A 14960-nucleotide genomic window follows, 5' to 3' on the forward strand; every position below is an offset into this window, starting at 1 on the left:
AGAAACCCTTTATTTACACGCATGCACTCTCTCTCTCATATTTGTTGCCCTCGTCTTCCTTTTCAAGTCTACTACCGACACCTTTATGTAGGATCTGACCATTTCCTGCAGCCTCTTCACTGACCTTCCTATTTGCTCTCCTGTCCCTCCTGCCTGCTCCCATTTTTTCCTTATTCATCCTGAATCTGACTTATCAAGCCTGGTATTCAAACAATTTCACAATCTACTATAAATAAATACCTATCTCTCTCACCTTCTCAGGCATGACTCCCCTGCTTAAACCTTCCCTCCAGCCAAGGTGCTTTACCTTTTCTGCAAACATGCCATGGGCTACTGCCGCCCATAGTTCTCCAACTCAGCTTCCCACCGCAACCAAAATAAAATCCCAAATCCTCACCACGTGCCTAAAGCTCCACAGGAACGGGCCCCAGCCAGTTCTCTTACCCCATCTCCTTCCAGAGCCCCCTCACTTATCGTCTGCAGCCGTGCCAACTTTTCTCCTACCTTGTCAAATACCTTAAATTTACCTCTCTCAGGCCTTCGCATTGTTCCTTCTGCTTGGAAGGCTTGGACTAGCCCACTTAAAAGCATTCTCTCTCCCACAAGTCATTCTAGCACATTTTCGATATTATCGTTTTCATAGTCCTTACGAGGGCTTATTTGTGTATGTATGTGTTCACTGTCGATCTCCCCCCGCAGAATGTTAGTTCCAAGGGACCACTTTCCTGCCACTGTATCCCCAGTGCGTGGATCAGGGCCGCACATAGCAGGAGCTTTATTAACACCTGCTGACTGACTAATCCTACTGGAATTCTCTCCTCTACACCTATACCTTAAAGAACCCTATTCATCCTTTAGACGCACATCAAATGTTATGCCCTCAGTAGGGTATTTATGTCCTCATCACCGCTGTCTAAAGTTCAGATCAACAAAATTTTGAGCACCTACTAGAGAACAGGCATGCACTCGGCCATGGGGATGAAATGGTAAACAGGATACGGTTACCATCCCTGTGGCATTCACAATCTAATGGAACTTCACAAACTAAGTGCTTTCTTCATCCTCTGAACTTCTGTAGTAATTAGACTATATAATTAATGTGATAATGAATCATGGCGTGCCTTGTAACATCTCTTCTATTGTATCAAAGTATAATTTGGTCGCTGTTGAACACGCTGTCACCCAGCGAGGCAGGCTATATGCGGAGAGAGCCAGGTTGTCCCTCCCCCACTCTTCATTTGCTCCTCTGTGGATCCTCACGTCTGAGACATGAAAAGTGAAAGGTTAGAGGCCAAGAATCCTATTCTTTCCCGGCGCTGGACCCTCTACATGAAAGATTTGCATGAGCCCTCTTTATAAGGAATTCAAAGTTTTGGAAACTTAAAGGTATATATTTTGGAGACTCTAATGTTTTCTAAATAAGCTATATTTGTATGCCAAATATGATGAAATTAAATAATATGTGTAAAAATGCTTTGTAAAGTGCTCTCTCTATATATATACATACACAAACAACATACACACACACACACAAACACACACCCCAAGTATAATTTTGGTGCTATTTAACTTTCCAAAGGTCTAAGTATTTGCTGCCCAAATAGACTATAAATTCTTTAGGGCAGGAGTCATGTCTTATACTTCAGTTCTCTCTCCCATGACACCTGAGCGAAGAGCCTAATAATAGATACATTTTCAGATGACCACTACACATTTTTAGTTCTAGACTCAGTAACTTTGCCTTTCAGAAATAAAATTTTTTGTTCTGAAAACCATCAATGTTTACTCTGGATTACTAATAACAGAAACATCTTTTAATAATTTTAAATAATTTTAAATAATTCTATAGAAGACAGGTTTGCTACTGCCATTCTAAAATCAGAAGGAAAACCAAGTTTTTCATCTGGGCTTCATTCTCTGTAGAAATAACACTGGAACAAAAATTCAGAGGTAAGAATTTAAGCATGAAAACTCCTACTTAAACCATTGCATCTTTTAATATCTGTAACTAAAATGTACCTGTCATGTCCAGGGAACACATATTCCCTTGAGGAAGGCTAGCATGGGCTTTTCTAATAGCTAGATTTTTATAGTATCAAGCGTTAAATGTAAACTGCCACATTAATTCATTAAGAAAGTAAAAATAACATAAACACAAACATCCTCAGAGCAACTTATTCATCTTCTACTTTTGAACAGGATGCATCATCTTTTCATCAAAACCATTTAGGTAAAAACAAAGCAAAACAAAAAAACCATTTAGGTTAACATTGGCATAAGGAAAACATGAATTCCTTAAATTTCCTAATCTGAATTTTTATTAATTCCATGTTAATTTGACACGGTAGCATATGATGATTTTAGAAATGAGGTGCTTAAGACTAACAGTATTTTAAATAAAACAACAAAACTCTTCTCTTTTGTGTGTTACTTTCATGTCTAGAAGTTTCCTTCTGACTGAGATTTAATAGTAACTCATCAAAAGACCACTGAAAAGATCAGAAATCCTGAAGTTACTTTTAGCTTTTAGAATAAAAAGTTGATTTCATTAGTTATCTGACCTTATTCTGTCAGAACCATCCATTCCACCTCTCCAAAATTAGTCACGCCGTGGTCAGCTTCAACTAGAAGCGTTTCTCCCACTGGCCCACTAAGTTCAAAGAAGTCTTGGCAGATAAGAATGGGAATTCTACCTAATTTATGTGTAAGAGAGGAAGTTCAGGCAATGATTGAGAAACTGAGGACAGGAGTCCTCCTCACCCACAGGGGATACATTCCGAGACCCCCAGTGCACGTCTAAATAGTACCGAACCCTAGATGCGCTATGATTTTCCCTATATACACACACCTATGATAAAGTTTACTTTGTGAATTAGGCACAGTAAGAGATTAACAACAATAACTAAATAAAATAGAACAATTATAACAATATACTGTGATGAAAGTTATGCACATGTGGCCTCTCTCTCTCGAGATACCGTATCATCACCCTTCCTCTTCTTGTGGTGATGGGAGGTGATAAAATGCCTACGTGATGAGATGAGGTGAGGGGAATGACGTAGGTGTCGTGACCGAACATTAGGCTATTACTGGCCTTCTGACCATACGTCAGAAGGAGGATCACCTGCTCCCAGACCACAGTTGACCATGGGTAACTGGAACCACGGAAAGCAAAACCAGAGTGGGGGGCGTGGGGAAGAGGGTGGGGGGTGGTGGCGGGTGAATGACAAGGTAATGAAAGCATGAAAAAAAGAATGCACGAGCAAAGACAATGTTAGATATTATATCAGGGCACAACTCAGAGCAGCTCATTTATTCTTGGCCAAACAAATAATAAAAATGCAGACTCTGGGTTAACGAACTTAAAAATCTCACCATATGTGTTAATGCAGAGAGCCCACGGCGGGCCACCAGCATTCCCACGATTCTGTAATTACACACCAGCAGGTAGACTCATACTGTGACTACATGGATTTGTTTTAACAATTAACAAAGAAAAGCATTTCAAAATCTCCTTACCCAAGTATTTGTCAGTGGCGTTTCTAATTTCAATTATCACTGACCCCTGCTTTTACACTTGGTTTCTCAATACAAAAACAAAGAGCCTCCTGAACTAATCTCCCCAAACTAAATCAAAATGGTTCTAAAGTCAAAATCAAGAACCAAGGAAGCATAAAAAAATTTTTAACCTTTTGTCAGTGAAGGTAGAACACAGCTATAGAAGAAAAAGAGGGCCTTCTTTTAACCTACTACCCTAATCAGTAATCCAAGGAACCCTACAATCACATCTGTGGCAGGCTGCATAAAAGCCACTCAAAAGACACACACGTCCTAATCCATGGAACCTGCGAATGTGGTACCTATGTGGTAAAAGGGACTTCTGTAGATGTGACTGGGTGATGGGGAGATCATCCTGGGTTATCCGGGACGGCTCAATGTAATCACAAGGGTCCCTCTAAGAGGGAAGCAGGAGGATCAGGCTAGGAGTGGGAGATTTGACAATGGGAGCACCAGGCGGCGTGCTGTGAAGAAAGGACCGGAACCAAGGAGTGCAGCGCCTCCGGAAGCTGAAACCGGCAAGGAGATGGATTCTCCAGAGACTCCAGGTGGAACCAGTCCTACCAACAGCTTGATTTTAGCCCCATAAGGCTCATTTCGGGGGCTCGCTTCGGCAGCACACATACTAACACGGGGACGGTAGAGAGGGTTAGCACGGCCCCTGCCCAAGGGTGACATGCAAATTCGTGAAGCATTCCATATTTTTTCATGATGAGCCCTGAGTGATGTACGGAAGTGTTGAATCATGACCTGTGTATCTGCAACTAATATAACCTTGTATGTTAACTATACTGGGATTAAAATAAAAAATGTAATAACATTTTTAAAAAAGAAAAAGGAAAAAGACTCATTTCAAATTTCTGACCTCTAGAACTGTAAGATAATAAGTTGTATTGTTTCAAACTACTATGTTTGTGGTAATTTGTTACAGCGACAATAGGGAAATTAACACAACATTTTATTATACTTTTAAGGACTGTGAAGCTTAGGAGATGTTATTACCATTAATTGAATTGAAGCTACAGTGAAAAATTACAGAAGAGGGTTTGAAATTGCCGGTCTTTCCACACTACCCACTTGTCTGGGAACTGCTAGCATCTAGAGAGCTTTGGGGAATATGAAACAGACTTAAGGACAAAGGAAAAATGTGATTTTATGTAAGATAAAGAAAGCATTTAATTCCTGCCTACTATGCACTGGGCAAATGCAGGACTCAAGGAGCTTACAACTATGTGAAAGTACTAAGCAACAGTGCATCCATCAGCCGAACGTAGATAACTAAAAAGTTCGGTGACATTCCCAGGATGTGAAAGTACAGCCTGGAAAGACTTATCTAGACTTACCTACACAAAACAGTCAGTAGAATCACCAACCTGAAAGGGTACAAGTAGGTACTTTGACCTGTAATATAACGTAAATCTGAACCCTCAACTCCCACCCTTTTAAGGAGGGAAGTCCTTAGAACTGCTTTTTTTACCTTGACTTTCAAGGCAATTCTATTCTAGCTGTACTTCAATTTTCTATAGGAGACGCCCCTTCCCTTTTTACCTGCGAGACGGGGGACACACAATGCAGTACTGAAAACTGTCGGAAAACAAAACTGGTTTCTTTTCATGTTTCTACTTTCTGTCTAGACTGCAGTCACTTTCTTCTATCAATAGGTGGTGAGCTTGTATTGGTTAGGCAAATGCTGATAGTTTATTGAAAGTGAAGTAGGAATAGAGTGAGGCAGTGAAAAGTGCTTTTTAGGCACCCTCACTCAGATGAGCAGACACGTGAAATCTGAGGACACAAAGAGATGGACTGCCTTTAAACCAATGTAAGATCTGCTCTTCCTAAATTATCATAAAACCACAGTCTTCAGCAGTGACATAAATCAGCCTCCTCAAGTAAAGCTGACAGGGCTTACAACCTTAGCAGTTGTTCTCTCCACTTTATTCTATACTTTATTCCTTATTATTTAAGAGACTGTCAACCAAACTGAGAGAATTTTAAATATCACCCTTTTCCTTCTTCCTCCCCAGCCTAGTTCCATCCAATACTACATGAAAAAGAACATAAATGTGTTTTGAAAGTTTATCATTTTCCAAGCCACACACACGTGCAAATCTTTCATTTTCCAATACCTCTTTCTGAATAGATGGAAACAGACAATCCCTTGTTTAAGAACCTTGAAGGAAAAGCTCTTTTGTTCCTATTTCACATCCTCAACGCACTTCTCACCTGCTATTTTAATATTCAGATTGGCATCCAGAAGCAAATTTTCAGCTTTTAGATCACGATGAACAATGTTCCGACAGTGACAAAAATAGACGGCTGCCACAATCTGTTTGAACTTCCGACGGGCCTCCTTCTCGGCCATTCTGCCATGGGCCACCAGGTGGTCTGCGGTGAAGAAGAGCACAGTGAGTTCTCATTTTGCACATGGGCATCGCTTCAAAAGATGGACTCCAGAAGGGATGCCAGGGGGCCACCAGATGAACAGTTGAAGAAGTGAAACAAACAAATGGCAACACTTGGGGCCCTGGTCTGTGTCTATAGAAACCCATTAGCAAGCAGTTCCCAGACCGTTTTCAGTGTACATGAGCATGCACAGGACTACCTATGCTCTACCGTAAGAAAAAAGAGTTCTGAGGGTTATCATGGTATTTTTGGAGAATCATCACACTCAACACCTCCTCTCTCTTATCTCCATTGCATGAGATTACATACACACAGCAAACATAAGCATGAAGATAAGAATCAGCAATATTTCCTGTGCTAAAGGGTGAGTCAAAAAGCAGAGTCACAATAATCAATCATTTTGGAGAAGAACAGACAGAACTTAGTCACTGCTAAGGGGAAAACGGCTTTATAAAGGAGCCCATCTATGCTAATCTCTCTTCTGCTTTCTCAAAGTTTTACAGTTTAACATAAAAATGTACTTATTTGGTGACTATACTCTGGAATGCATAATAATATGCCTGTGTCTTTCCATCTGCATTTATGTGCTTTTCAATTATTTCTTAAATTGTTACTAGTTTTTATAGACAACATTAGAAAACAAAGGGAAGTTTCTACCACTTTCAATGAAATTATTTCATTGGCAATGTGGCTAACTAAGCTACAGCAAATTAACTTTGTAATACTATAAATCAAGCTATCGTCCATATTTAAAAATGAACTGATTGACCCAGAGCCAATCCCATTAATTTCCAATTACCAATACCAATACAATTAAGTATTTTTTCTAATAGTGGCTAATCCTAAACCCCAGTTCTTCATCTAACTAATAACATATTGAGATCATAACAGCTGATGGGATGAGGAACACTGGCAATACGACTTGCTCTACTTAAAACTTCCTATCCTTAAACTAACTCATCTAGGTGGGAAAAGGACACATTTGCCATCATAAGCATCCAGAGATAGTGGGAAAGTGAGAAAACCAGATAATTAAATAAGTGTATTACTGTTTATCAAGAGTAGTCTCAATAATCCTACCCAACTGTTCAGGCACCATGGAGATCACCCACAGGACCAATCGGATATATCTCTTCTTCATCACAAAGGGAAGTCTGCGAGAAGACACATGCACTAGTAGTGATACCAAGATTCAGGGCTTAGGACAAGAAATGGGGGTAGGGCGTGATGAAGGGGAGCCAAACGACAATCCATCTAACACAGCAGATTTTCAAATAATTCAAACTACATTCTGACCACAAAAAGCATACAATTTGGGAGATCAAATACTACAGCAATTTTAAGAGCAACGTCTTACAGAATCACTTAAATTATTAAGAAAGACCCTTCAACGGAATTACTGCAATTGTGTTATCAGTGGCTCCTAGACCAGTTCCTTGAAGCATTTTCCTCAAAAAGAATCCCTGATTATAGCCAAGGTGACCAAGGTAGTAGGGGGAAAAAAAAGAGAAAACAGGAAGTCTTCAGCTTAGAAGTTAAAAGGACTAGAACCCCACTTTCTACAGGAGTTCAGAGGTAGTGATGAACGAGCGCACACTCTGGTGTATTTACGCTTCTGGTGAGATCTGTCAAATGAACTTTAAATAACACAAAGTCCCTAACCAGGGAGAGTCACTTAATACAAGCTGTTAAAGAACTGGACATCCATCAAACATGCAACGCTAGGTTTTATTTTAAGACGCCATTCTCTCTAACAGTACCTGCTCCTTTGACCCCCTATTCCTCTTAACCCAAGGCCTAATTATTCTAATAATATGTTTTAGCTGCTAAACTTTGTCTAATTAAAGGGCTTTGAAGAGACAGCTATTCTTGAGAAACATAAAAATAAACCCTTATGAAGGTTTACCATCAGAAGCTCATTTGGCCAAGCCACCCATTAATTAAAATGCCCAAGAGACATTCGTCTGGCAGTAAATACTAATTACCAGAACACATCAAAGAGCTTCTTAAATACAACAGAATGATTAATTTCGTGATTTCCAAAATAAGTGATTTTCTTTTATTAAAAAAAAAAGACTCTTTATATTTTCTAAGTACTTTGTTTTCCTAAAATGACTGGAAAGTTCTCAAAACTGCTGCAGAGGCCAGGAGCTGGTGGAATGCAGCCTAGTCCTGTTTTATCTCCACAATGACACACTGGTTGTCCTTGGACAAATCATTTATACTGCCAATATCCCCACCTCTTGATCTGCTAAACAGAAATACACCCTGTTACACACTGTGGCCAAAGAAAGGATAGCATATTTGGGAATAAACTTGTACTATGATTAAGAGTTATCCTATATAACTTTAACTTTCAAGGACATTTAAACAGCTATTTTTTAAAAAGTCCACTCAGTATTATACAGAGACTATTCAAGCATTTGGCTAATAGGTTCTGAGGTTCTTCAGGATTCATAGTGCTTGAAGGTAATTATTATATACATCAAATGTCACTGTTACATGGTTCTAGTTAAAAGGTATTTGGGATAGCAGCACGCTGGGTAAAAGAGCTTAGGCTATATATATTTTCCCAAAGACACCTACAGTATCCCTACAGTTATGAATACAAAGATACACAAATCCCTTTTTTAAAGTGCTGGCTGCAAGCATCAGATCTTTTTTTTCCTAGTTACTGTGTCTGATATTCACGTTTTGTCCGCTCTGGGAGCACTGTGCTCTTCTCCAGTACAGGACCATCTTGGCTCAATGTCGTTCAGACTTTTCAGGCTCTGTTTTTATTTCTGCCCATCTTATTACTGCTGCCACCACCACCCCACCTCCCATCCCTGGTAGTTTGCTTTCAGAGTAAACCCATGGGGGCTAGTGGGTGTGCCAGGAAGCCGGCAGCCTGCAGTGGTTTCCAGAACCCCGCTGAAACTGCCTTTCAGCTGCCCGCGGACAAATGGCTGCTTTATGTTCATGTGTGCCCTCTAGGCAGGCAGCAAAACTTCTGCGAGCTCAAATGTGACGTTTAACTTCCAGCAAAGGAACCCAGAGCAGTCGCCCAGCCTGGCCTTAACACAAAGTCACAGCATTTGAATAAATACTGGGGTGATTTCAGAAGGCACATGTAACAAAGTGGCTCCTGAACCACTCAATATTCAAAGTAAAATACACTGTGAATCTTGTCGGGATAAACCTCCGTTGCAAGGAACTCGAAAGAATTGTTCTGCTTCTTCCAGGCAGCTCAGTGAGCTAGTTCTCCTAAATACTGAGCGACCTAGTACCCCTATCCTCGGTCCCGAACTTCCCACATGGCAGCCCGGCCCCGCCCCCGAGCCCAGCCGCTCTCCGGTCCCACATGCGCAGCAGCAGCAGCGACCCCACCACTGAAGCCCCCTCAACAAGGCACTACTTGGCTACTTGGCTACCGTGTTCTACCCTGCGGCGCACTGCAGGTTTCTCTCTATCACAGCTTCACCCCGACCACGTCAGCCAAGACACGGAGGAGGGGACTCTCAGCTCAATGGAGAAAATGGGTCTCCTGTTTCAAGCTCTTATCAAAAGGAAGGAGTCGACGTTGTCTTTCTCACTTTGCAACTGCCATAAATCACCTGGCACTGGACTTCTTTTATCTTCCTTATCGGCTCTTCCTCATAAGATAGGAAGGAGCTAGTGACACCAAGGGATATATATATACCTCGCGAGTAGCATTCTTAGAAGGGGAGGGAATGAACTCCGAAGTTTAAAAGTATCAGAGCGAGTGCATGTATAAGGTTTGCTTCAGAATTCCCGGCTTGGGATTCTGTCCTAATCGGACTCAGGAAGAAATATCTTGTGGTACATTTAGATTCACCTTTCAAAGGGCAAAAACACACATAAGGCGGTTAACGTCCCTCGACCAGCTTCCCCGCAGTGCCAGAGGCATGCCACGAATGGGACGGTGGTGGGGAGCCAACACTTCTCAAAGTAAGTCACTTTTCCACTATAAACAGACAGCGTCTCCTTTTGTCTGCTAAGCCTGTGACTCTAACTGATCCAAAACACTAGCTGAAAATGAACATTCCCTGACAGGGGGTCACGCAAGAGGGCAGAAACTCTTCATTTTTCATGATAAAGAAATAGCCCAGTCCAGAATGGGAGGAAAGCGGTCTGTGTGCGAAGCTTAGGTGGCTACCTGAGAACATTTCTGCCAATTCCAAGCTAACCACAGCGGACAGCTCGGTGCTGTGCCCTCGCTTCTATCATTTCTTCTTTCTACACCCATGGAAACGACTTCCTGTTTATCAAACAAATGCTTCTTTCCAAAAGAGCCAGGGCGAGGCCAAGAGAACTCAGCTGCCTGGGAGCAGGTTAACACAAGGGCCCTCACTTGAGTATCATGCCGTCCCTAACCCGTGCAGACCCCTGCAGGCCCAAAGCTGCAGCTGACTGGAGGAAGGAGGTTTGCTACTTTGTTTTCCTTGCCAAGAATCCAACTACCTCACACCAGCTTCTTTTCTTGTTGCTGCTTCTTGTTGAAATCTTTTTTCTTCATGCTTCCCGGCTTCCAGGCCAAAACCCTCATTGTCTCCCCATTCTCTTTCTCCCACACCCACATCCAATCCATCAGCAGATTTTATTAGCTCTACCTTCAAAATACAGCCAGAATTCAACTAGCCCTCACCGCATCTCCAACCCACCCCCATGTCAGCAGCCTAGTCCCACAGCCATTCTCCCCTCCTGGTTCACTGTATAGCTCGTCCTATTGCTCCTAACTAGGACCCTTGATTCTGTCCTTGGCCCCCTGCGATCCACTCTCAAAACAACTGCCAGAGTAATAAACTTTTTAAAAACTTTTTATTTTGAAATAATTACAGATGCACAGGAAGTTGCAAAGAGAGTACAGACAGAGCCCATGTACCCTCCACCCACTTACCCCCCAATGGGCAAAGCTTACACAATGCTAGAACAATAGCAAAACCCAGAATGTGACACGGGTACAACGGGCGTACACTCCTATGTCATTTTATCACGTGTCCGCTTGTGGAATGACCACCGCACTCAAGATACGGAATGACTTGGGAGTTTCTCATTACCGAGTATTCCTGCAGATCCAACAACAAAAAGCACACTCTATTTTCCTCCATCTATCCCAAGTAAATTAAAAATTTTCCTTCAAAGTCTCGAAAAAACACAATTTCTTTGTGAAACAATTACAGTCACAAGATATGCCTTAGTTCTTTAAGTTTTAAACCAGAACTATTTCCATTGTTTCCTATGCCTCCTTACTACATACAAAAGAATACTCTGCATATGATCGATGCTTCATAATTACAGGTTAACTCAAGGAATATCAGCCAGAGAAAAGACTATAAACTTTTATAAAAACATATTTCTTTACTCTTCATTCTGTCACTAAACGAAGTTTGTAAACTAAGCACTGTTTATGTTAGTCTTTATAACAAAAACAGGCTATTCTTCTGATACGAAGTCCTTTCACATTAATGTATAAAAGAGGATTTGTTTTCTTATAGCTTCTTAAAAAAATACTTCTAGACTAAGCATCAAGCCCAGGCAGCTTATGAAACAGAATCCCATATATTCCAAAAGGCTTTCCAAGAATGTTATTCAGACATTTCTTATGTAGTGCAAATGTTTCACGCGCTGCACCCATATACTAGCAAATGTGGGTTGGCTAATTTTGCAATACAGAGGTTATTCCCTGATTCCTAGTATAACCTGTAGGCTCCAAATCAAGTTCATTCTTTGAAAACCAGCTGAAAGGTCATTTATCTGAAGCTTTTCCTAACCTACTCAACTACCCTAGAAGAAAATACTCCATAATTTGTGTCTAATGGCATTTATTCTATATATTTCTATAGTATCAGCAAACAATTGTATTACAATTATTTCTTAACATGTGTGTCTTCCCTTCTAGACTAGTCTTTCTTGGCCCATGGATGGGTTTCTGTCTATGAATCCCTGTAAAGTGTAGGAAAATATGTACAGTGTGCTTCTGTTTACAGGAAGGGAGAGAGAATACGAATGTGCATGTGTGTACATTTATTTATATTTTCTAGAAGAAGTAATATTAAGTGAAAATTTTCTAAAAATGATTACTTACAAGGGGAATGAAAAGGAGGTGGAAGCTAGACTTTCCTGAATGTACCCTGTTTTAGGTACCCTGTTTTAGCTTTAATCTTAGAAACACGTAATGTCCTAAATAACGCAAACAACTCACAACTGAATCAAAGAGAAGAAAAAGTAATTTCTAAAAAAACCAAATTTCTAAAAAACCGAACTGGAAAAAAGTGAAACTAGCTGTGAGTTAAGCTGTGACATAACCAATCAGAGAATACTTTTAAGTGACACACACAGTGTTTTGTCTTAATGGGAGATATCCTCAGGACGAAAAGAACCAGTCTCCTTAATATTGGGATTGCCTTGAATCAATTTTGCTCCCATTCTCTGATATCAAATATGTAATTAGGCTAACGTCATTTGGAACCACAATTTTCAGCATAAGAGAAACACGATCTAGATACATAATATTCAAGAAGTTAAAAATGCTGAAATCTTAAATTCAATTGGAATGTTAGTACAAACTCCTGTTTACTTTCCTCTACATTAAAAAAAAAAAAAAAATACTTATTTCCTACCTCTGTGCCCTGAGAAGGCCTCTAAGCAATGAAAGCCCAGTAGCAGTAATAAGTATCCCAAGGGCACAGATTCTGGTCTCTACGTGCTATTTTCCACTTGAAAGAACCACAGCTCCCAGGAGACATGTTTGAGTCCAGGTCGGAGACAAGAAATGTTCAGGGTAAGCCTGAGATACCTTACCTAAAAGCAAGGAAGCTATCAAAGACCATTGGGATCATGTCAAAAGGACACAGGAGTCAACTTAAAGAGGCTCCTGCTGGCTAAGTGGAATAATTTGATCAAAAGAATAACAACTCAAGGGACTGAAACACATCAAATGTATTAAAATTCATAAATTCGTAATGTTATTACAAATAAAATCAACTTTTTTGGTCACCACTGGAGACTGATAGGGTACCAATGCATTATTCTGAAATTTAACATAAAGGAGAAGAATCAAACACTTATTTTGCCTTTACTATAGTTTCTAAATAGTTTACAGGCAACGTTCTTTACAAAAGAATTAGAGCTAACAAATACAGAAAGAATGAGAAAATAGAAAATCACCATTTGGCAACTTCTAATGAAATATGTGTCTAAGCAAATAAGAAGAGTGGCTAAAACATTAGGTCAAAGGTTGATGGGAAACTTTATAAGAACTTTATAAAACTTTATACATCACTAGAAGTGGGGAAACCAGGCATTACACAACTCCTGAGATGATGCAATAGGAAGACAAAGTATTCCTGCCCCTGTTGCCCCCACACTGGCCTGTGTTTAACCAAACCACTTTACAAAACATAGTCAGCTAGAGGAACATATGCTCAATGACACAAGGAGGATCCGAATCCATAATGTGGGAAATTTTACAGGATGATCTAGTTTCTTCAACAAATAAATGGCATAGAAAATAAGTGTGTGTCTGCAGGAGAGGGTTAGGGTTGTTACAAATTATTAAAAATTTGAGACACTTATCAACTTAATGGATGTATGGACTTTGCTGCATCATGGTTTGAGCAAACTATAAACAGATGTTACGATGGGGCGCCTGGGTGGCTCAGTTGGTTAAGCATCTGCCTTCAGCTCAGGTTATGATCCCAGGGTCCTGGGATTGAGCCCCACATCGGGCTCCTGGCGCAGCAGGGAGCCTGCTTCTCCCTCTGCCTGCCATTCCCCCTGCTTATGCTCCCCTCCCCTCGCTCTCTCTCTGACAAATAAATAAAATCTTAAATATATAGATATATATAAAGTTGGGGGAAAGTATGAAAAAACAGCAAAATGTTGATAGTTATCAAAACTGCATGATGAGCACAGAGTTCATTATACTATTCTCTTCCCTCTTACATATATTTGAAAATGCTTATATTAAAAAGCTTTTAGAAATGGAATCTATCATTTGTACACTGATGTTCATAACAGCATTATGTCCAATAGCCAAAAGGTGGAAACAACCCATGTATCCATTCCTGGATAAATGGATAAACAAAAAGTGGTGTATACACACAATGGAATATTACTCAGCCTTAAAGAGGAAGGAAATTTTGACACATACAACAACATGAATGAACCTTAAGGACATTATGCAAAGTGCAACAAGCCAGTCAAAGAAGGACAAATACTATATGATTCTACTTATTTGAGGTACCTAGAATAGTCAAATTCATAGAGACAGAACATAGAATGGGACTGCCAAGGGTCGAAAAATGGGTAAATGTGAAGTTAGTGTTTAACGGACACCGACTTTCAGTTTTGTAGAACAAAAAGAGTTCTGTGAATGGACGGTGGTGATGGTAGCACAATAACGTGAACATAATTAATGCCACTGAACTGCACACTTAGAATGGTTACAATGGTAAATTGTATGTTATGTGTATTTTACCAGAATGGCTTTAAAAAATGGGATCAATCAGGGGCACCTGGGTGACTTAGCTAGCTAAGCATCCAACTCGATTTCGGCTCAGGACGTGGAGCCTGCTTGAGATTCTTTCCCTTCCTCTCTCTCTGCCCCTCCTCCCCCACTGTGCTCACGCGTGCTCTCTCTCTCTCAATAAATAAAATAAAAGTGGGATCAATCAATTTCAATCTCTCTCTCATACACACACACACACACACAGAGACACACACACACACACCAGCCCAGAAAATATCTTCAGGACATCAAAGTTTGACAGCACACCAAAATATAATGCACTAATTCCATATATGTGATTAAAAAAATCTCCTTATATAAAGTCAACTTCTAAATATTATGATTAAAATATTCTTATATTTTCTAGTAGTTTTACTTAGTCAGAGAAACTGCATTTTCCAAAGAGGGTCAGGAAAAAAACAGTTCAGAAAACCCTCAGGAAAAAATATTAATGCAGGAGCCAGGCAAACATATTCCTTTGGGACTT

The 14960-nt window shown here is 40.3% G+C and overlaps 1 protein-coding gene and 1 non-coding gene across 6 annotated transcripts in view; one reads left to right on the forward strand and one right to left on the reverse strand.

Annotated features, from left to right (window-relative positions):
- Positions 1-14960, reverse strand: part of SIK3 (SIK family kinase 3) — a 238493-nt gene that overhangs the window by 69971 nt on the left and 153562 nt on the right. For all 5 annotated transcript variants that reach the window (XM_032427722.1, XM_032427723.1, XM_032427726.1 and 2 more), the window contains exon 4: positions 5782-5943. In XM_032427722.1, coding sequence (XP_032283613.1) covers positions 5782-5943 — 162 coding nt within the window. The remainder of the gene's footprint in view (positions 1-5781; positions 5944-14960) is intronic.
- On the forward strand, positions 4160-4264 carry LOC116647068. Its single transcript, XR_004302277.1, has one exon. It is a non-coding gene; the product is annotated as a U6 spliceosomal RNA (small nuclear RNA).

This window comes from Phoca vitulina, unplaced genomic scaffold (genome assembly GCF_004348235.1).
Source record: "Phoca vitulina isolate PV1807 unplaced genomic scaffold, GSC_HSeal_1.0 scaffold38, whole genome shotgun sequence".
In the NCBI taxonomy this organism is placed as follows: Eukaryota; Metazoa; Chordata; class Mammalia; order Carnivora; family Phocidae; genus Phoca; species Phoca vitulina.